Source organism: Aythya marila (genome assembly GCF_965140915.1).
Source record: "Aythya marila genome assembly, chromosome: 1".
Lineage (NCBI taxonomy): Eukaryota > Metazoa > Chordata > Aves > Anseriformes > Anatidae > Aythya > Aythya marila.
The window spans coordinates 137,048,279-137,071,521 of record NC_139042.1 but is presented as its reverse complement, the minus strand read 5'-3'; the positions used below and the strand labels follow the sequence as shown (position 1 = coordinate 137,071,521).

Below are 23,243 nucleotides of genomic sequence, written 5' to 3'. Positions count from 1 at the left end.
CTGTACTTTGTTTTTAAAAGGAAAGTAGAAAATTCTGAATATCTTTTACAACACCAAAAAAAATAAATAAATAAATAAAGCAGCCGGTATAGTTTAGTCAAAATCATTTAGAGAAAAAAAAATTCAACCCTTCTATTATTTTAGTATTGTGTATCCAGAGCTGGATAATTTACCATTGTAAATAGTAAATTAGCATACATGAAAAAATAGACATGCACCAAACTAAAATCTTGTTTTGTGAAAATCACTGGCTAGATTTCTCCATGGTGTTGATTTCCCTGGAACTGCATCAAGAGGAATGCAGCTGAACAGTGGAGATGAAAAACATCTAAAATCAGTTATGAGGGTCAGCATCTGCAGTAATCTACAAAACCAAGTGCTCTGTTACGGAAGCTGAGATTTGCTTTGTGCCATTTTCAGGACTCTTTGCTGTGCCTAACAGCAATGACCACTATGAACTGACTTTCACATCAAGCAGGCTAACTTCCCAGCAGACCATCTGCCTTTACCTTCTGGTAAAGGCAAACATTTGAAAAGGGCTCACCCCTTACTTTCATAAATTTTGTACTGCTACTTTCTCAGTGCACTGTAATTTTCCTGCTGTCATGTTTCCACTTTTGGATTTTTTTCACTCCCAATTCACACAGATCTCCTGCCAAGCTCCAACTTCTATCTCAACAACCTGGGTTTCCTACTGCTGTAGCAAAATGGCAGTGCTCATTGTGACAGATCACAGAAACATTTGCATTTAAGAGGAAGATAGAGCAGCTACAGTGGAGGAGTTTTGCAAAAATGACAACTTGTCAAATTTTTGGCAACATGTCAAATAAGCATTGCCCATTGTCAGAGCTGAGTTTTTCTGAAATCTCCACCATTAGTAGTCTTTCACCTAATCTCATGTTTTAATCTTTTTATCTAATTATTTGAAGTAGAAAATAAAATATTTTGTCTTCAGATCAATGGCATCTGATGGATCAGAGAGCACGTGGACATAGTCAGCCGTGGGAGAAAAGGAGAGCTTGTGCTTCAGCAAGGAACCTGATTGTCTTTCTGGCTTTCTGTAGCCACAGGAGAAGAAGATGCTTGTCCAGAAGGCAGCACACACACAGCTGAATTCAGCAGCCCTACAAAGAAAGCTGTCTTTTGCCACACTGTAGAAGGAACCAGGATACCAGTTGAAAAGGTCTGGTTCAACTTTTGGAGTGAGGCAGGCTGCATCCTCATTTAAAAGATTATTTCTAGATGTGCATGACATGTAAATGACAAGTTTTCAATGTTGTTTTGCCAAGTCAACATTCATTTCATGCTGCTTGGAGTGGAGGTGCTCCCCTGGTGACTTGTGGGAGTGTTGGAGGAAGAGGGAGAAGAAGAAGAGGCAAGCAAGAAGGAACCATGCTCTTTCTGGCAGAGGGGTTATCAGCACTCAAGTGTGCATCTCAGTCATCTCTGACAAGTAGACATATTGCCAGGCTGTGTGAAGGGCAAATAAGGACCATAAATCATCCTTGGACTTGAATGACAAAGCTGTAAGTGAAAAAGCCTTAGAACATCATCTGAGTTAAAGCCTAGGCTGACATCAAGGAAGATTTGGCAAACAAAACAGGACTGTCCTCCCAGAGATACTGTTTCTTGCAGGCAGGAGCAGTCTTCAGGAGAGAGCCCTCCCACACAGCCCTGGCTGTGGCTGATGGTTTCCCAGCCACAGCTTGACCTCATCACTGTCTAGGAGATCTGAAGCATTTGCAGCTGACTTTCCAAATGAAAGTTTAATTTAGAGCCAGAAGAGTCCTTCCTGCTTTTGGCTCCTTTTCTTTGAATCTCTGTTCAGTTTGAAAACCCAGCTCCAAGCCCAGCACACGAGATGGCTGCATGCAAGCCCCCAGGTCGTTTGCATTTGTCCCTCACTGCTGGTGACACAGCAGAACTGTTCCTCTGCAGCTGTCCCCTGGCCACTGCTGCTCAATCAGCTCTTTGTCACTGGCTTGGGGACAGCAGTATGAGTGCAGCAAGAGAGGAAAAAAAAAAAAAAAAGATAAAGGAGGTGACAAATTGTAATTAGTCCTTTCTTTAAAGTCCCCTGACTTAAGCTGCTGCTCTAGGGGGGGAAGGGTGAAGCAGAAAGACTGAAAAACACCAGTACCTTGAAGGAGGAGGGAGGATGTCTGATTAGCTTCTGAAGAAAACAAATTAGAATGTGTGCATGTGTGTGTCCATCTGCTTGTCTGTCCTTTGAATCTTACTGCTTGCTTTCACCGATGAAAAGTAGAGGTCTTGCATATATTGCATCTCTTCAAGTCTAGCAAAACTAGCTGACTGAGCAGAAACTGGAGATCTGTGCAATTTTTTCCTCTCCCAGCATGGGATGCAGTACGAATCCAAAATGCTTTACCCAAGCCCAAATGAATCCACAAGAAATGGGGCTATTGTACAGACCCCATGACCTAGAAAAGCTTCATTGAGTGCCTTCACCAAGATGGACCCTACATATTCAGCCACAAGTCAGTGCCGGGCACAAGCTGGCTTCATTAGGTCCACACTTCCCAGACCTACATCTGCTAAAAACTCTGGATAGCTCCACTTATATGAGCATAAACATGGTTTTGCCATTATTTTGCTCATCAGCTTGGCAGAAGCTGTATCAGTGGAAGCACTGCATTTTTGGTAAATTATGCATTTCTACTCAGAGTGTTTGCCAGCATAGATAATTTGTAAATTCAGACTCATCCTGAAACAGTTAAAATTGTAGAGGCTTCAGTCATGCAGATGTATAAAGTAGACTTTTTTTTCCTGAGCTTGTATATTGCACAAGAAGACCAAGTTCTGTGACTTGAGCTCCTCTGCTTTATGGTATTACAAATGAGAGATGATAATACTGGCTGTGGATTGCTTCACAGCTATACTTCAGTCTCTGCCATTGAATCTCATCACTTCAGAGGAAGCTATTTCCCTACTTTAAAAAGTGTTGTGAAAATAAACTGTTGTGATGTGATCATAAACTGCTGTGGTGAGTACAGGAGAAATTAATGGACTCGTGTGCTTTTAAGAATTAGATGTTAGGGTTTTTTCAGAGGAAATATGTTTATTCTCAGTTTTTGTATGCATGGTGGGATGTACAAACACAAGCTTCTGTGTGCACAACAGCTGCCTGAATCATGTATGCCACCCAAAATTTTGCTCACAGAAATGCCAATTTATGCATATAATAGCTCAGATATAACACATTTCACACAGTAAAGACCATTTATGTTCCCTCAGCAGTTGTTTGGCTGGCATTCTCAACAATACCAGGCATCTCAGAATCAATAACAACTCTTGGCACTAAAAAGCCCCAAACCCAACCAAAACTCTTTTCTTTGATGATCAGTTGGACAACTATAAACTTGTGGGAAATGTTTTGATGTCTTGCCAGGAACAGATAGTTTTTCTTTACTGGCTGATCTCTTTGATATTGTATTGGGATCTCAAGATCTTTTTTTCTCTGGAGGGCTTTGAGAAAAATAGGACTTGTTCTTGGACTCACATAGTATGTCCTGCAGGGATTAAAATAAAACTTGTTTATAATCTATTGCTTCCTGCATTGAAGGGGCTTGCAGAGTCTGCCAGAAAACACTGTACTTTGTTGCTATTGCCACTGTGTTGTTTTGGTTTTCTTTTTTTTTTTTTTTCTTTTTTTTTTTTTTTGTTGGTTTTCTATTCTTTTGTTTGTTTGTTTTGGTTTTCTTTTTTTTTTTTTACGTAGCAAATTCACCTAAGACCAGGCAGCAGAATCAATAGCAATGGTTAATGGCAAATTATTAAGAGAGTTATCTCAGGATTAACTCATTCCTGTGTACGGGACTAGGTCTCATTAGCAACATTTAAGGTATTATGGTTGTTGACCAAAATACTATTTTTCTGCTTTGGCTTTCATGAAGTTCTCGCTGTTTCTATACACAAACCCCAAAAACTAGAACTACTGAATTTTAGAAATATGAAGTAAATCAACTGATTGTTGCAGACAGCAAATTTGTTTGCAGGCTCAATACCCCATTGTCTGAAAGGATAACAAGAGCAGTCCAAACCCATTAGATGAATCAGCAATATGAAATCAACTTTGCTAGAATCAGCAACAAAGAAGCAATTCACCACAGATCAGCATGGACTATGGATGTGCCCAAAGGCTTTGAACTTAAATAAATAAGAGCAGCCATAATTTTTTTTATTTATTTTTAATTAAAAATACCCCTCTTTTCCAACACACCAGTATTTCCACCTTCATTTTTCCTTTCTCTGTGAATGAGTAGTCCTGGAATCAATTTTGGATGATGTGAACCATAACCCTTAAAATCATTAAATGACTGTTCACATCTGTATGACTTCCCTTCACTTGAAAGGGTCAGAAATGCAAATGAATTAATTTGCAGGATGAGCTTGATGCAGAAAAATGTTGTTTACTTCATTATGTTTTGAAAAGTCCATGGTTACCCCCTGCTTTGAAAAAAGGCAAAAGACACATGACACCAGAAAAAGTTTCAAGACCTTTCAGCAACTACTGAAATTAACCTGATGAACCCAACTCTTGCCATAGGCAAGGTAAACAAATTGACCCTATGACTTACACATAGCTTTACTTCGCCTGTAAGTGGAGGATCACTGGCGTCAGGAGTTTTAACAAGAAAACTGAAGCTCTGTTTACTCACACAACAGTTCTTTTTAAAAATGAAGGACAAAACAAAATAGCATAAGTAATCAGAACAGTGAATTCATTTTCATTTTAACCTACAAATCTGCCTAAGTCACTTTGGCTTTGTCTGGGCATAAAATTCTTTAGTTTCAGCCTCCAACACTCTTAAGTGGTCCTTAAGTTTAATTGCAGAGTTGTGCCAACAACACGGCTGTTTTAGGTGATGGGCTTTACTGTGAAGGCACATCCCACAGCCTTGAGCTTTGTATTATTTTCCAAGTTATTGTGGGAGACTTGACTTTTCCCCTTGATCCATCTTCAGAAGAGTAGCAAAACAGAAAGCTCTGCTTTAACCCATCCTTCCTTCGAGTGGCTTCCCAGCTGTTCAAGCTCTTTTCCTTCATACATCTCTTTGCACATGAACACTGGCTATATGATGATTTGGAAACCATTTCAGTCCTACCTTGTCACCTTAAGAAGACTGGTGGGCCTCACTCAGCAGCTTAAGCAAAGCAAAGACACTTGGTATAGGTTTTATCAGGAAAAAAAAAAAAAAAAAAAAAAAAAGATTAAAAAAAAAGATACCTCTGTGCCGACTTGCTCTGGACCAGGACACAATTGTATTGACCTGCACCCTTGGGTTGATCAGCTGTGGCTGCAGAAGCATGAGAAGTGAGCCTTTACTCCTCAGCCCCAGGACACATCCAGTGGGAGAAGGTATCAGTTCAGGAGGGGCTGCTCATGAGAATTTGGGAATCCCAGGTTGTCCATGGTTGGTAGCTCAGTTGTCTGGTGTTGGCAAGATGCCTACTCTTGTGTAGTCATGATGACCTGTGAGGCAGTTATTCCTGTGGTTTATTGACAGGGCATATTGCTGAATGCACAGCAGGAATAGAAAGAATGATGTTCCTGATGTGTACTGGAGCAGCTAATGGCACCAGTGTGTTCAGCATTTGTGTTACACCAGCTCACGAGATGTGTGTCAAACAGAAAGGACAGTAGCAGTTCATTGATGCATGTCTAGCCCCAGTAGAGATTAATAAACTTTAATAATGCAGGCTTGTCTGGAAGTGGGATTTTAGGGTATTCTGGTATTTATTCACTCATGCAGGAGATTTCTCTCTCTGAACTCTAAGTATTGGTATCTATAGCTGTTCTGTAACTGTCCTGACTCTTGAAGCCACACTTTGACTACAAGTGTCAAGTTTAATCACACCTTAAAGCAAGTTGTAAATTAAAGGAAATTTAATGTAAATGAATAAATGTGGGACAGATAAAATATAGCACAGCTATAGAGCATTCATTCAGCCAGCTGAGAAGATCATGTTCATCCCCACTGCCTATTCTGAGAGCTGCCCTGCCTTTTGTTACATAGATTATTGCCACATCCTACAGATAGCATCCACTGTGACAAGGGAAGGCGAACTTTCAGGAAAAATGATCTGAATATTATGGGAGTTTGTAGGCATGGTGCAGGCATCCAGCAAGCACACATTCTAGAGCAGGGACCCACTCAAGGGGAGTGAGAAAGTCAAGGGTGATTTGTTCTTTCCTCTCCTTTCTGTGAGCAGCACAATTAATCTGTGACTAGTGTCATCAGTTTCTATGTAAAGTTTTGGTATCATCTTCCCATCCTTTCCCTTCTCCCACAGACCCAACCCCAGTAACCAGGCACCAGTAACCAGTATGGGCAGCGCATATTCCACTATATGAAGGAGAAACTGGGAAGAAATCACCCAGAACAATACCCTGAAAGTCAACAGGACCTTTCCTCAGGGCTCTAACGATGAGAAAGTGGAGGAGGTTGTTCTCCATGCTCACTCCCATGCCTGTGGGCACAAGTGCAGGGTCCAGCTGGAGCTGGCTACAGACCTTTGATCGCATACCTAGCTCCCATCCATAGCTTTGTGAACAATGCATGCCAGACTTCTGAATGTTTTAAACCTTAACCTTATATACATAAACATTCTCATTTTTCTGCCGGTTGTGTTTTTGTTGTGCTCTTCACCCTGGTTTTCCATTATTAACGTCCTTCAGTTACAGTGGTAATAGCTAGGTTCCTTCACTGCAAATGTATTTTCCTCCTCTCCCCAGAGGTTTTGAGGCATGGGGACTTGGGATATGGAGTGCAGCTTTCAAAACTCAGGAGACAGAATACATTTTACCCAAGGTAAAGGTGATGTGTCACATACTAATTGGTGTAAAATATTTTAGACTGTGATACCTAGGAACTTCATATAGTGGATCTACCTTTGGGAATGAATCTTCCCATTGTATATAAAGCCCATCTAACTGCAGAGAAAAGAAGGCTTTTTTAAAAATGCATTTCATCATATAATGTTTACATTTGCTTTACGTTGTTATACACTTACTGGCTATTTGGCAGCTGAAACTTTTTAATAGTTCTGGTTTTCTTCTTTTTTTAAAAAGCTAAAGGGATCCTGTCAGATTTGGGAGGCCCAGAAATTGACCTATTGTCTCCATTTGCCAAGTCCATGTAATTCCTTGTACAGGATATTTTCATAAACGAATGCCTTGGTAAGATTGTTTTAAAAAGGGGAAAAAAATAGGAAAAAGTGGCAGAAGCCCAACAGGCAGTGATAACAAACATGTGCGGTTCAGCAAAGGGGTGAGCAGCCCCTCAGCAAGAAACCTCTGGGCAGCTACAAGGCAATGATTAACCCCCACCACTGCCATGCTTTGGCAGTCAGAAGTCATGAGTCAGCCCCGCCCCTTCCAAATTATAAGGGGGAGATTGGATTAAGAATCCTTAGGCTTCAAAAATAATAATACATGTGGGGTTTTATTTTTGCCCGTTTTTCTGATGTTCAGACCATTTGCTATACATTCTGCTCATGTTTTCCCATTTATCTCACCAGCCCTGTGGTCCCGTGCAAAGTTGCTTCATTTTTTAACTGAGAACTGAAGTTCTCATCTAATCACTCCACTCCAGGAGTCAGGGCTTAACAAACAATAAACATCACAAGCCTGGCAATAAGCTCTGAGAGCTTGCACTGGTGATTGCTGCAATAACAAACTTGGATGTTTACGCTGTGTAGAAAATAGACACGGTGAGAAAACAGGCTTCGGTTTCAAGATATAAATCTTCCTGTTGTGAGAAATAGCTTCAGAGTGCTGTTTGTTTTAATTAATAGTTGCAGGATGGTGAATAATTGGGATAAAATAACTGGCCCAAACCTGCACCTAAATCCTGGAAAAAATAAAAATAAAAATAAAAATAAAAATAAAAATTAAAATTAAAATTAAAATTAAAATTAAAATTTAAAAAAAAAAAAAAAGGACATTATAAACTTACTTTAAGATACAAAATTAAGCCACAGTTTGCTTGTGGCTTAACATTTTCAATTAAGAACTTAGAGATGGACTCCTGAACCTGGTTTTAAAGAGGTAAGTGTCCTGATTTTAAATCTGGCTGTCCATTTACGTTCCTATGTATAGATTTAGGAAATCTGACTTAGGGCTTCATTTCCAAAAAAATATACCATGGCCTCTTTCATAAATATATTTTTATGTTCATATATATGTAGAGAGAGATACATGCATCTCTTAAATTCCTGGCTTCAAGCCTTCATTTGGCAGTGAGGAGAGTATGTGAGGAGACATAGGAAAAATAAATTTTTGCATTCCTCTAGCACCTTTCACCTGAGTATCTCGGGGTAGTTTACATCAAGGAAGAATTATGCCATATAGGGAAGTATTTTTAGCTCAGCCTAACTAGAGAGGAAACTATAGCATGTAGCGGTTAAGTGACTTGTCCCAGGTTGTTGTTGTTCATGCTCTGGTTTTCTGGCTTGACCCATACTGTGAAGTGCTGTCTGTCTCATAAGCAGGGCTTTTCTTGCAGAAGGAGGATTTAGAGTTTGTGGGAAGAGGAAGAGCATGTGGAGGTTTGGTCTAAGGGTTGGATTTCACCCGCAGCTGAGTAATCCCTTGCTCCACTGTGCTCCAGCCCCCCTGTCGGCCTCACCATCTCCCGCCTCATGCTCCTTCCTTGGCCTACAGGGCCTTTCCCCCTGCCGCCCTTCTCCCTTCTTCTTGCATCCCATCTCTCTCTGCCTTTTAGAAAATATGGCCCTGACCCCAAAGATTTTACAGGCTAAACAGACATGATTTTATGCGTGGATGAGAGTCGCTAATAAAAACAGTTGTCTTGCCAGCACCCTAATCCCTTTGCTTACGTGTTTTATGCTTTTCCCTCATTCTTTATCTATTTCATTTATTTAGATTATAAACTCTTCAGGCCGGGAATCTTGCCTTCTTCTTCTGTCTTTACAACCCCTACCATAGCGTGGCCCCAAAGCTGATTGGAGCCCGGCGCTGCTACCACAGCACAAACAATAATAAATAAAACCAGGACTGCAAAGAGATTATAATTAGAGCTGTGCAAAACTCAGCAGTTTTGGTTTGCATTGGTTCCTCCATGCTGAGTGTACACTGTGTTTTGGATTTGTGTGCAAAAAAAAATCAAAGCAAAACTCCCAAAGTGCCAAGCGTGGCCTGGTCTAGGCTCAAAGTCATGTGCAACCAGGGTGTTTTTTTATGGTTCCTCCTTGAAATTATAAATCTGCCAAGTCTCAGTGCAGGTTTACTGAAAGGTTCTTGAACCTTTGCAGATTTTGGGGGTCAGCCAAGCTTTCGGTTTCATTGCAAAAGTCTTTCTCAGCTCTGCTTAACATGCTAATTGCCACACTGTGCTACCCTGTGCTTAACAAGAGGATCTAATCTTTTCAAATAGCCCACACAAGTCCACTTGTGCACTCCATGGCCAGCTTTAAAATCATACTTCAGATTTCCAAATTCATCAGCATTGCCCAGTTGTTGAGGGTGAACAGGACAATGTCTGCCGTCTTGCACAGAGACATTGGCTCACCTGCCTGCAGCAGAGCAATCCCTCATCTCACCTGCCCTGGTCCCACCAGGACAGTGAGGGGGGGAAGCCAGGAAGGAACTGCTTGATGATTTGGTGTTCCTACCAAGCACTCATGAAACTTCCTCAATCACATGGGAAGCATTTCCTTGAAACCTCGGCTAGTCAAAGAGCCCTTGTTTTGCTGAAACATGCTGTGACAGCTGGGCAGGTTTCTGAAGGGCCTATCTTTTTTCACAGATAGTGTTGTGACTGTGTTGGTGGTGGTTTCTTCTCCTTGGAGGTAACTCACCCTCTTGGAAGCCCCATTACACCTGGTGGCCATGTGTGCATTTGCATGTGGCTATGCACAAGATGGACATTCAGTGGCAGGGTGAAGTCTCAGTGATAGCTCTTGTGCTTCCTACCAAGCATGTGCATAGCTGCTTTGGTGGGTCTGAGCCAAGGAGACCATGAGGACCAAATCATCAACCTCTATACCAGTGCCCTTCCTTCAAAACAGGACAGATAGTATCCCTCCTGGAGTTTCTGTCATGTTTAGACCTCCAGCACTGGGACAGAGCCCTGACATGCTTGCAAAGTGCTGAGCATGTCTGGCTACCCCACTGGGACAAGCTGTAGTTCTGGCTCTGGGGACCCTGCTCCTTTCCACCTTTATTGTAAGGGAAGAGGATAGAGGTGAAGAGTAACAGCCCTGAAGTAGTGGTGATGTGTAAGAGGCCACATGGCAGATGCTGACCACATTGTAGATGTGGGGCATGCAGCGGAGGTCCCCAGCATCAGAAGACCATCAGTCTCCCTGGGCAGGAGGAAGCCTCGCACCCATGCAATTTGCAGGGCTCCGCACAGTGCCAGCAGGCTATGGGTGATCTTTTTAAATAGCTGGCTGCTGCTAAGTATATCATACAGAAGCATTTTGAATGAAAATGCTTCCATTCCTTTCCTGTGATAGAGAGAACAGAAGGTAGATAGTGAGAGGTGAGACGAGGTATGGACATCTCCCTGCATTATCAGGAGAGGAAAGAAAAGGGCATGAGAAGGCTCAGCTCAGTGCCCCTAGACAGCCTGGGGGAGTAGAGACCCACAGGTCCTGCAGTTTGCCTAGCACATCACTTGCATCTCTCCCAGGCTGCTCCAGAGGCTGTGCAAATGAGCCTGGTTCCTGACACTTACCCTGTGTGTCTGTGCAAGACCATACACAGTTTAGGCATATGTTGTCACAAATGTTTGAACATGAGCTGGCAGGAGCTTTTACATAGAAACACTTCTTCCTTAGCAAAATGTGAAAGAATCACTATATCTCAGAAAATTGTGTTGAGTTTGATAAAATTTTTAGGAACAATAAGGAAAAACAAGTCAGGATTTGAATGCAGATATTTCAGTGTTTTCAAAATGAATACAGGTGGGGTCATGTGTTTCTGTGATTTTTGTTTTCTGCGAAGTATTAACAAATAAAAAAGGAACAAATCTAGATTTCATAACAAATAAATGAAATTATCTGTTTTCCTCCTCATTTGGCATGGTCTTGTGTCTGCAGGATTCATTTTTTTATCTTGAATCTTTTTGCAGGATAGGAAATTCAGTTCCTAGTTAATTAGAGCCTTAGTTTAAATTCCTAGAAAAAGCAATTGTGTTCCTCACCATAAACATTTCAGATGAGTATACCAGAGGTAAGGAAAGGCAGGGGAAGATCTCAGTCCTTTTCTTTTTTTTTTTTACAGAGTGCCTCGACTGGAACACAACACATGGCCCTGATTCACTTAGACCTTTGCCTTAGTAAAAGAACCATTTAAGTATGGTGGAGGAGGCATCAATGGCCCTAGGAGCAAGGCTGGTGGCAGGAATAGAAGGATCTTGCGTGGTGGGACCTCTTATCTTGACTGATTTGGTAGCAAGGACCGGGACAGAGAGCTGGTGTCTGGCCTGTCAGTGTCCTCACATATGCTGATGTGAGAAGAGGTGACAGGAGAGCACTAGTTTGTCACCAGAGAGGTTGTCTTATGACAAATTATCTTTCACTCCAGGACATCTTCACGGCACATGGCCAGCTACAGCACAATTCCCCAAAACTCTTTTCTTCTGGGCTCCCATGGGCCAGTGCAACCTACAGCAGAGAATGTAGAGAGTCCTCTCTTGCTAATACATTTGCAATGGTGTCACCTGGTGGAGCTGGAGACAGGCATGCATTGAAAGAGTCTTATGCTGAAAGCAAGAGACTGGTGTCCACACCCTAGACTTGTATGTCATGTATTCATGGTAATGGTCATTTTTGGTTTATGCTATACTGGTGCAGAAAGACAGCACCTAGTCACAGATGGGATTTTTAATAAGCATGAAAACATGAAAGTGAAAGCTTTCTAAAGTATTAATTAGCGAAAGGATAGATATCTTACTTTTCTTCTCACTGATAACTAGTTCCATATGGAGTTAAATAAGCTTGCTCTGAAGGGATGAGAAACACTGCAGAACAACACATAACCCAGGCAGTTTTTTTAATACAGCTTAGACACACTTGACATATTATAGATTATATTGAGTTTGTAGATCGAAGTCATAGTTCGTGGTTAGGAAAAGTAATATATGAGCATGTAGATGTGAAGCTAAGCATATAAATCTCCAAGGTCTCATTAGTCCCAACAAGTATCTATTTTATTAATGAATTTTAGCTTATTGACCTGAAAAAGATCTGTTTTCCCTCACAGCAGAAAGTTGTGTTCTATGGCTTCCCAGCTTTACCTGTAGAACCTCCAAAAAAGTCAGTAATCCAAAATCTTAATTAAATTCCAGCACCAGTTCAAATTATTTTACTAAATGCTGGGGCAGTGAAATCTTACCAGACCATTCTCATACTCCTACACCTCAATGTTCATGTTAATACATGTCCCTTTTTATTGCTGTGCTTTTTCTCTGCAATGATATAATATGAAAAAGAAGAGGCATGCAAGAGGAAAATGATTGTTTCTGTGAGCAGGACCTATAATAGCCTTCTCCCCAGCAGTATTCCCCGCAGTATAAGGCTAAAGAGCTGTAAGAGTGATAGTAAGTATAACAGACTTTTTTTCCTTAATTAACAGTGCAGTGCTTCACAACAGAAAGCTCAGGCAGGTTTCTGCTGACCTAGCATATGCCTTACAAGGAAGAAATCTATCTGGCAATTATGGCTTTGAGTCTCCTGCCCTGTCTCCTGTTGTTTGTGTAAGACACTGGTACTTCTGCCACAGGCTTCTTCATACAGCTGTCCTGTCAATGCCAGCTTTCATAGGTAATCCATCTAGCTCAGCAGAGTTCAAATAAGACACCTCCCTTTCTTAACTTTAATTAATGCTTTATTTGAGTCTCCCCTGGGGATGTAGCAATGCTGATTTTTCAAAATTCTCTGTTATTTTTCAAGCACGAAAGAAAAGGAAAGGATCCACAGCAGAGTTTCTGGATTGGGAAAAACTATTTCACTCAGTGAAATACTCTCAATCAGTGTTTTAAATCCCTGTGGACACCTCTTTAGCTACAGAATGCATTATGCAATTAATTCACTAGCTTGGGAAGGAGAAAAAAGACAAATCCAGTCAAATTCATTTTCCCTGCGGTCTCTTTTCATGTTCTGCATCCACAATTACCATAGCTATAGCCAGTTCATGCACCAATTTATGTTGTCACAGACCCTTACCCCACCTATTGCTCAGATCCTTCCAGGTACTGAGCAATCTCATCTAAAGTCAGAAAACATTTCTTGCTGTGTTGTTGCTTTACCTACATTTTGTGCCTGTGGCTTTGCAGATCTGGGAAGAAATACTGTGGCCTGGTGCAACTGAACTGATACAGAAACATCCTCAATGTCAGGTCACTGTGGCTGCAAAACCAGATCAGACAGTCCACCCAGTCCCCATTACTTTTTCAAGAATTGTTTTAAAATATATGTGTGACAGTGCTGTTAATCAGGCTCGATATACACAAGTAAGCTAGGAAAATACATCAAATGACAGATAAGCAAGACAGGCTAAAACCATAGGGTGCAGAAAAGCATGTTTGAATCATAAGAATTAAGAACAGCTACACCCTCAATCAGCATGGTTTGATAATATTTTACTTGCTTTGGGTTTTGTGTTTTAATTAGCAGAGAATGGTGTTTTGTAATCCTTGTTATTTAAATGCATAACACTACTTTGTGCTTCTGTAGCTTCTTCCTCAAATTGTGTTGCATACATTAAGCAAGATTTGTGGTATCTCTCAGAGGGTGTGAGAGTTTCAATGACTTTTTTATATAAAGGTGACCCTAGAGGCTTTTGCCATGCAGAGCTGAAGAGAAGTAAGGGAAGAAGTTTTCATTCACACTTTTCAATCATGCATAGTACAAAGGTACGGTTTTCACTTTCCATGATCTATACAAGTTAGCTCCTATCAAGTTTATTTTATCAGTCTAACTGAAATAAGGCACAGCAAAATGAGTGTCCAGGCACAGATTCCCCTAGAACAATGAAAGGTGTGTTGCAGATTTGATTTCCTGACATCAGCACAAGTCTGCACACAGACCAACCCTAAGTTTTGCTAAAGGGTTCAGCTAAAATTGTATGACAATTCTTTGGCAGAAATGAAAAGTGAAGCCCAGGTGGTGGCCTCCCAGGTGACACCCTCTGATCTCTATACAATCATTTTTATTATTTTCTTTCTGATTTTTACACATATTTTATATATACATATATATATATTTTATTATTTTTTTTTCTGGCATAACTACAGTGCCATACTTTAGCCTTGCTCTGCTGTGTCCAGTTCAATCCTCAAAGAGCCAAGAGTAGAAAAGACAAAGCGACACCACCATCTTTTCTCTTCCTGTCCTCTTCCAACATGGACCAATCTTCTCTTGCTTCCTTCCTAGTACCAGCGGTTGAGTCAACATTGCAGACTGCAATTATCCTTTGTAGGTCTGTGACTTCTGTTTTGTACCAAGACACACATCAATTTCATATGATTTCATGTCAGAAAAAAAAAAAAAAAAAAAAGGAATGGCAGGTTATTTGATTCATGGTACTAAAATGTTGATGAGGATTATCCAGAAAGTGACTTGTCCTAAATGCAAGAAGGTTGTGCTGGGGAGTAAATCAGGGCTCAGGTTTATGAAGTCCTGGTGTAGTCCTACAAGAACAGCCTGGAACTTTTCTAGTACTTACATGTCTTACTATCTAGATCGCCATCACCATAATGCCTCTGCTCCTCCCAGTAGCAACACTCCCTCTCCCTTTGCCTTTCCTGCCAACCTAAAAGAAAAGATGGACTGCTAACCTGAAGTTTTTGTGTGTGCAAGTGTGTCAGTGGAGGGAGGCTGTGTATCATTACTTGTGATAAGGCATATAAATATTACCCCATTAGATACAGTCCACCAGTTGTGCTAACAAGATGGTAGCATAACGAAATTTCAGGTTATTAGACCTGGACTAAGTGTATTCATGCACAGATTTCAGCATAAGTAATCCTTGCAGCTAAGCTAAGAAAAACCAGTCATGAGGCTGGTGGGGCTAAAGTTTGTTCTTAGGAAGAAAATTTAATACAGCTTAAAAAAGCAAAAGTAAAGGCAAAACAGAGTGTAGATGGTTTGGTACTATTTCTTTAAAGGTGAGGCATAAATACTGAGTTCATTACACCCGTCTAAAATGCTGAGCTTAACACATTCATCTTGTGAAAGGCTAAGGTCACTTCTTTCTCAATGCTCCTTTGGCACCATTTAAATACTGAGTGTCACATTTTCTTTCTTCTTTTTTCTCTCCATCCGCTATTGTTTAGAGATTTAAAAATTAAATTAATCAGCGTCTTAGAACATAAGTTCTAAGGTTGCTTTATTGTGAAATTAAAGCGTGACTCACAGTAGTTGCATATCCACCTTTGTGGCTGGACTAGCTATGTTATTTTTCTGTGTTGTTTCTTTCCATGCTGGTTTAGCAGCAGGACATGTAGCCACACAAAATAATGAGCTATGAAATGGCAGTGCGTCATCCAGGGTGTGGCTGAACAGCGATGTCGCAAAGAGAGATGGCAAGATTACAGGGAGGATCTGAGCAGAATCTGGAGGAGGGTGAAGAATGAAATGTCCTGCAACAACAAAAATAACCTTTTATGTATGTAAATCAGGAAAAAGGGAGCTCTTCAAAGATTGATTTACATACCAGGGGAAAATCATGGGGGGGAGGGGTGGAACCAAATGTCTCAAAGCACTGGCTGCAAACAGACACACAGGTGCATGTGCACGTAGCTCACATGAGACAAACTCCCTCAGTTGTTGCAGCATATCCAGCAGCCAAGTGGTGCTGCGTAATTACAGCTGTGGAAAGTTCTCGTGTCCACTCAAGGAGTGGCACCGCTCAAATTTCTTCAGCTGGGAACAAGTACTTCTGGGATCATTAGAAATGAAGCTGCCTGGTTTCCTGCAGCTCTGTATTTTGTGGTTGATTAGCTGAGGCTAATAAGGGGCAAGAGCTGAGAATAAAGCTTTTCCTGTGGTCAGGGCATCCTGTGTGGATTCTCTAGGGTCTAATAATATGGTTCACCTTCCTCTTCTGTCTTTCCTTCAATGAAGAACCAAGTTTAATGTCTATCTTCTGCACAAGTAGCAGACTTTCAGTAAGCTGTCCAAAATTTTTATCTGTAAGCTGTCTGTAAGAACTCTGTCCCTCTGTCAAAAGTGTCAGAAACTAGCCAGCTTACTCCAAACCTGCTGTGGTAACATAGATACATGATCAGGTAAATCTCATTTACTTAGGAAGTCAGAATCCATTTAATAAAATAAATAAATAAATAAATAAATGGAAATTTAAAAATAAATAAATAAAGCCAATCCTTCACTGAAGCAGCAAAGCTTATAAAATAATCTGTGTGTGAACCAGATCTGTTTCAGAAATCCAGAGCTAAACTCTTGAGAGCTGCCTAGCCATTAGGCAAATGGCATCTTACACCAAGAACAGAGACTGCAAACACAACTCATATATTGCAGAGGTTCATCAGTGCAACCATGGCATAGGAAATATAAGTATATAATGCTCACCAAAAGGGTACCCACAGGAAATAACCCAGGAACAAAGCTTAGAGGGACAGACCTTTACGTTTTCATTTAAACAGGAAAGGTGGATGGAAACCAAAACAAGTGAAGCTATACTTAAAATAAAGATTACTATATTTTAGGCCACCAAAGGTTGTAACACCTGACCTAAGAATGGGTGGGGATGTTTGGGATAAAGGAAGGGAGGCCTGGAAAATTGTGGATTTATCCAGATAAGTTTGATGGAATGAAAATAAACAACTGATATCTGCTAAGGGGTATGTATGTAGAATAAGTCAAAGAAGACAGTCTGGTGGTTTATATATATTTTGGTGTTCATAGAGAACTGGTCTTCCAGAACAACAGGCTATCATGGAAAAAGTTTCTGTGTTGTTTTCACTCATGTATTTTTGGGGTTAGTGGCAAAAGCTCCCCTTTTTTTTTTTTTTCTCACTATTTTTACTTTCAGTAGAACAAAGTCAGGAACTGCACGGTTAAGTGTTGAGACTGGGAGTGCTGGCAGTCAGCTACCATTGACATGCCCCAGTGAGATGTTTCCCTGTGTTCATGCCACTCAGCAACCTTGCTTTAGGGTACAGCATTGTTTTAGGATTCAGATCAATTTCAAATCTGTTACAACTCGTCCCAGAAAAACAGCCAGTTAATGGGAGCCTGTTCATCAAAGATGTTTTGTTGTTGTTGTTGTTGTTGTTGTTATAAGAGGGGAGACACGCTGCCAGTTCTCTGGTAATATTAATGCCAAAATCATTTCATAAAGGATGCCATGGTGTATGCCAATTACCATTCCTCAGAGAGTGAAAAAGCGGTGGTGTAGATATATCCTTGTGTATATATGTGGATGAGTACTTTAGGAGACTCCAAAAGCTTATCCTAAAGGTATTGTCTTGCAAACTGTTGACCATTCTGGCTCCAGTCCAGTAAAGCACTTAAATATTTGCTGAGCTCTGCAAGATTCTTTGCAGTCTTCAAGCTAACACATCCATAAACACTTTGCAAGACCAGTCCCCCGGAGGCTGAACCTTGGACAAGAGAAGTCTCCCCAAGCTCATCATGGTCTCTGTGGCTGGCATGGTTATTTGCTTCCATACAGACAGCTTCCAACAGACCACATCAGTATGCACATTGGCTAGCCATGATAAAAAGTGGGGAAAAAATGGCTTCGCTATTTAACCTCAGAGAAATCTTGCTAATGGGGGACAAGTCTGGTGAGATGGAGAGAGTTTTGCATAGAGATTTGTTTTGTATGTAGTGCTGCAGAGAAAATATTTCCCTTCACAGAATCAGCGGTCTCTGGATGACAATAAATCCATACAGGGACATGCTAAAAAATAAAATGATTCCTAAAATAAACAGTTCAGGCTTCAAATTGTACGATAGGCAATTAGTATGTTTGAATAATTGGATGTAACTGTAGGCAGACAAGACCAGATGTGCATATAAAGCTAAACATAGGCTTTAAAAGATCTAATCAAATCAGTCCACCATCTAGTGCAAGGAGAAAAATTGTGTGACAGAACTGGTCAGCATGAGAAAATGGCCCAGATATCTGGATAACAAGCTTAAGCTAAACCAATATGTTACACAAGTCAGAAATGGAAACAACCATAAAATGGATTGCACTAGTTTAACTAAATCGTATCTGATTTTGCTAAATTAATACCGTTTCCCCCTGTGAACTAGACCTTAGGTGACCTATGGCAGGTAACAAGCTGGAAAATTTAGGAATAAGTCAATGCTCACAGCAGACAAAGTTTCACGTACTCTCTTCTCCCCATACAAAATAAGTCCTACCCATTGGACTACTCTTTCCAAAGCAATGAGGGTTAGAGCTCTCAAACGAAGTGTTCGGATGTCAAAGCGAATGGAGCCTCCTTCATTTTAGCTACCTTAGGAGCACAGAACTGCAGTAAAGGCTGGAAACAGGAAATAGGAGGCTTTTGGGAGAGCATGTCTGGGTGGTAGGAGGACAGGGAGCTCAGAGGTGGGCCTCTGCTAGAGAAGGGGTGTTCAGTGGGGGCCCTGGTGGTTTGAAAACCCTGGGCTGCAATGTTGTGTTTGTATGCAATGGGGCAGCTGGCCACAGCAGCTCTGGCCTCAGAGCTGTGTGTGGTTCATTTTGCAGCATCACTGGAAAATATCACATAACACTTTGTAGAGACTCTGGGAATGCCCTTGCTCGCCTCCCATGGCCACTGTGCTTTTGTTGACTTTTGGTCATCCATGCTTACTTTTGCTCTTTGTTGTAGGATGAGGGCTGGTGATGTTGGGGAGAGAAAATCTGGATGCCCTGTGGGGCATCCAGAACCAAAGCATTCATTATACAGTGGCTCCAATAGCAGGACATGGGGCTCAACAGCACAGTGTGGCAGCCCTGCCACTACAACTTGGGCTGGCCCATTGGCACAGTTTCATGATTTTCCTGCTTGAATTAGGCAAATAGGAAGCCAATGTTGATCCAGCTTAAATCAGCAGAACTTACTGTTGCTCTATGACATTTTGATTAATAACACAAACTGTTCTGTCTTCTCTCCCTGCTTCATTTCATGCTGCATCCCTGGCACCAGCAGCCAAGACACGTTTCAGACAACTGCATGAAGGCTGTACAGCTCAGCCATTTTGATCAGTTCATGTAGAACCACAATGGGCAAGGAGACAGCAGAGTCTTAAGGAGGTGACAGCAATTTATTTTGATTTATGGGGTTTAACTTTTGATACAAAGCTCCACCTACTTAGCAACATATGAGCATGTTTGTGGGTTTGCAGATTTACTTCAGTGCTCCAGCAGACCATCTTCCCCTTCTGCTACTCCTCTGGAAACAGTTCAAGTTAGTGTGTTGTGCACATAATTGATAGTGGTTTTCCAGCCTCCAGAAATAATATTAAAATGATAGGCACAACCTGGGGGGGGGGGGGGATATTTCTGGATTAAAGTGAGAAGAGAGATCATGTGCCTGCTCCAACTGAGTTTTCCACACATGCATTTTGTTTATAGTGTGCATGTGCAAAAACATGTCAAAAAGCTCTCAGGGTATTTAGGAATCTGTCCAGCATGTGGCAAATCCCCAGTAAGAGTCAGTCCTCCTCCATGCTGCTGCCATTCCTAGAATACTCTTTGCCACAAGGCATTTCTGCAATGGGAGTTCAATGAGGTATTCAGATAAGGGGTCGAGAACCAGCTTTCAGGAAGAGAGGCTTAAAAACAACCACAGACGTGAAAGCCAACCTCTTGCTCAAGGTTAATGACTGGGACATGCTGTGTCCCAGAAGGTGACTGACCTGTTTCCCCTTCAGGGCTTGCTGTGGCTCACTGGAGCTGGCTGCAAGATGTTTTCTTTGTCCAACAGCCCTGCGTGTCACCGTGGAATCCAGGCCCTTTCCAGGGGGGATGTTAAAATGAATATACATTTCAACACTCCTTCAGCTCACCTCATAGCCTCAATAACAACAGTGTAATATTTTAAACTGCTTTTGCCGTCTCCTTTCTATGGGGCACTTGAAAGGATATAAAAGCATTTTAACAATTTAATAGGTTGTCTCTGGAGCTCTTTTGTGATGTGGGAGAACAGAAGTTTTGTTGCCATTTGCCTATGGACAGCTGCCAAACTCACCTGTCTCCAAGGAGCCTGCGAGGGGCATATCACATCTCTCTGGAAACTCTGCGGCTGGGCCGGATGGCTTCTCACTTTACTCAGCTGAGAAACATGTTGCACAATTTAACCCCTTACCCATGCACTTGTCTGGCTCTGTTATTCAAAACCAGCAGCTCATCCTGTTTGCAGCAAGATTTAAGGAAAGCAGTAGCTGCTAGATGGTTTGAGAGAAATCTAAAACCAGGCCTTTTTTTCTGAAAAACCCTTATCCACATGAAAAGTCTTTTAATCCTACAAGTTATCCTACTGACTTTAGTCAAGCCTTTAAGTGTCCCAAACTCTCTTGTCAGTCTTTAATCTGGACTAACTAGCCCCCAGATTTGAACACTTTTTATACAGGCTCCAATTTGACAAGGTACTTAAGAATTTGTCTTTCTAACTAAAGTTTTACCAGCTCAGTTGCATTTTAAAAGTTTGGCATATGTTAAAGTATCTGATGCAAGAAAGTGGTGCCTTGATCTTATGAGTAAAATGCAAAGCTAAGGATTAGAAGAGACCTGCCACTGACCACATTTTACAGGTCACTAAATTAGCACCGTCCTGCTTCTAATCTCAAAGATGTCCAGTAAAACTCTCTTGTGTATCTGGCTAGAGAATTGTGCAGCCTGGTTTGTTAATGTTGAGGAAGCATTTGCAGTTCTTTGCATGGACAGTGTGACAGAAGTATAGTGTAATCTACTCCCTTATGTAACAATTTCTCTTTTTTTTTCCCCCCCACAAATGAATATTTACATTCCCCACCCTCCTCCTCTTCTGGAAAGAAAAGTGCATGAAATTATTCCTATCACATTCTTTTACTGAGTTAGCAAAATGCAGAGAAATATAGCAAGTTTAAATGATATGGAACATGCAGGCATAATTTATTTAAGATCAAACGTGCAGATCAATATCAACAAAGCCTTACAAAAGAAATCCCCAAAAGATCTTTCATCTGCCTGATCCCATTTCCCTGCCTACACTTTCTTTCGCCTACTGTAATGTATTCGTTCTGCTTTAGTTTCTGCTCCGTGTAACATTTCTGCTTAAGAAAGATTCTGTTGAGTCATTACCAACTTCAGCCAAACAGGCTTTTCAAGAATGGAGAAGAAAATAAAGGCTGTGGTTTTTAAATTAATTCCATGCTGCTTAACCCTTCAGTTGCTAGTGATTTCCAGACCTCCAACCAAGTTCATGCTTAGCAGAGGATGCTTCTGCTTTGCCTGAGAAGAGGATGCTTCTGTTAGTGACCACATGAGAGAAGGAAGGACCTGCCACAATTGCCCACTCTCTCCCAGAAACTCATGAGACAAGGGAAAAGTCAGAGTTGCCACTGGTGGCACAGGAGGCAGAAGCAACTTTTCTGGAGTCCCTTTGCCTGACCAAAGATCAACACTACATATTTGAGTTGCTGTTGAACTAAGACTCACCTGCAGCCAAGCACCAAGTGCCCCTCACCTGGGGAGTGTTGCAGTGAGCATCCCCAGTCCTTCCACAAGTGCTGCCCTGCCCATCCTGGCCACTGCTCTGAAGGTGCCAGCTGTGCCCCTGAAAGCACCCAGCAGAAGTCATGGTGAAAGTTGATGCTAGCCAACCCACGCCATAAATACCCCCTCTTCACTGCTTGAAAATACTGCCTCGGGTGGACCACACCCTTGAATAACCACACCAAAGCAGGGACAGGGAGAGGGGCATTTCTGCTAGAACATGGTAGCTGTGAAAGCCAAATTGAAATCCAAATTGAGAGATGAGTACATCGCCCCTCATGAGGCAGGAGTGAGACTTCAATTCTCCTTCCCCAAGACAGCAGCAGATTGTATATAGAAGAGAAGAGTGGTTGACAAAATGATATAGCTTAAATAAGCTCCTGGTACGTTGAGTTTTGAGGGGCCCCCACGGGAGCAGACACATGGAGTGAGAAAAGGCAAAGGGAGGGAAAGCAGATAAGGTGATTTTCTTTGCACTGGTTTTTAAAGCCTTCTAAATTTTCAGTCCATGCCGCCAATGGTTATTTCCAAAGTTATCTTTGCACAGAAAAAGGCTGGAATCCTTCTCACTCTCATTCTCTCTCCCTTTTTAATAAAAGCTCAGTTTAGATCTGATATCACTTTAAAAGGTTTGCTATCAAAGTTTATTAGACCCACTGGGACAGATCACAGTTTTCAGAGGCTCAGACTTTCACAGGAGATAACTGTAAAGTAAACCATCCAATGTTCTTAAAAATGCTCATTTTTCTTGGGCTCATCTATTACACAAAGCTACACTGTATTCAAGCATCATTATAAGCAATCCCAATGGCTTACAAGCTGCTGGCCACAGTTTTGCCTTTAGAGCAAAGTACAGCAGTCAACAGTCTGCAGCCTGTCCTGCTGGCTGACGTGAAGCTGAGCAGGATGCCATCTACAGTGAATGTAAGCCCTATCACAGTAATACGATAACGCTCCTTTGGGCTACTAGATACAGACCATGATTTCAAGAAGTGGTAGGAAGAAATTGAAATTTGCTTTTCCGTGCTTAAATTAAAGAATAATTAGAAAACACTCCTCTGTTTAGGGACTGCATGAGAAGTTTCAGATGGAGAGTAATGAAATGAGAAGAGAGATTAGCATGTCAAGCTTCCTATACAATGATTGTTTGTTTTTTTAAATGAAGTCATTGGTATTATTATGTGGTTTTTGGTAGGCTCTCCTCCTAACAATGCATGGGAATAAACATCGTATCTAGTAGGATCTCTGACTGCAACATGTATCACTGAGGCATCTATTTACAGTGTGAAGGGAGGAGAGCAGTTTAGTTTCCCAAGACAGGAATGGAAAGCATAACAGACTAAAACAAAACTAGGGGTAGTGATTACCTTTTTTTTTTTTTTCTTTTTTTTTTTTTTTTGAGGGGGTGAGGAGAGAAGGGAAGGGAGGTGAGAGGCAGGATAAACCTAAGAAGGAAAGATAGTTTTAGGGCAGATTTTTGCAGGATGCATCATCATCAAGAGAAGTTGTCAATGCTGGGAAAGTGCTGGGAGAC

General features: G+C 41.4%; 1 protein-coding gene across 7 annotated transcripts in view; it reads left to right on the top strand.

The window, feature by feature from the left end:
• The window catches only part of LOC309884532 (potassium voltage-gated channel subfamily KQT member 1-like), a 527,319-nt gene that overhangs the window by 502,083 nt on the left and 1,993 nt on the right, over positions 1-23,243 (top strand). Inside the window, exon 19 of one of the 7 annotated variants that reach the window (XR_014318640.1) lies at positions 11,273-11,789. The exons of 4 other annotated variants lie outside the window; for them this stretch is intronic. Coding sequence is in view for 2 of the 3 variants with exons in the window: in XM_082773592.1 (XP_082629718.1) it covers positions 19,161-19,229 (69 nt within the window). In the remaining variant the exon portion in view is untranslated. Of the gene's footprint in view, positions 1-11,272; positions 11,790-19,160; positions 19,245-23,243 lie in introns of those variants that run through there. 2 more of the 7 variants (XM_082773592.1, XM_082773608.1) reach the window with 2 other exon arrangements.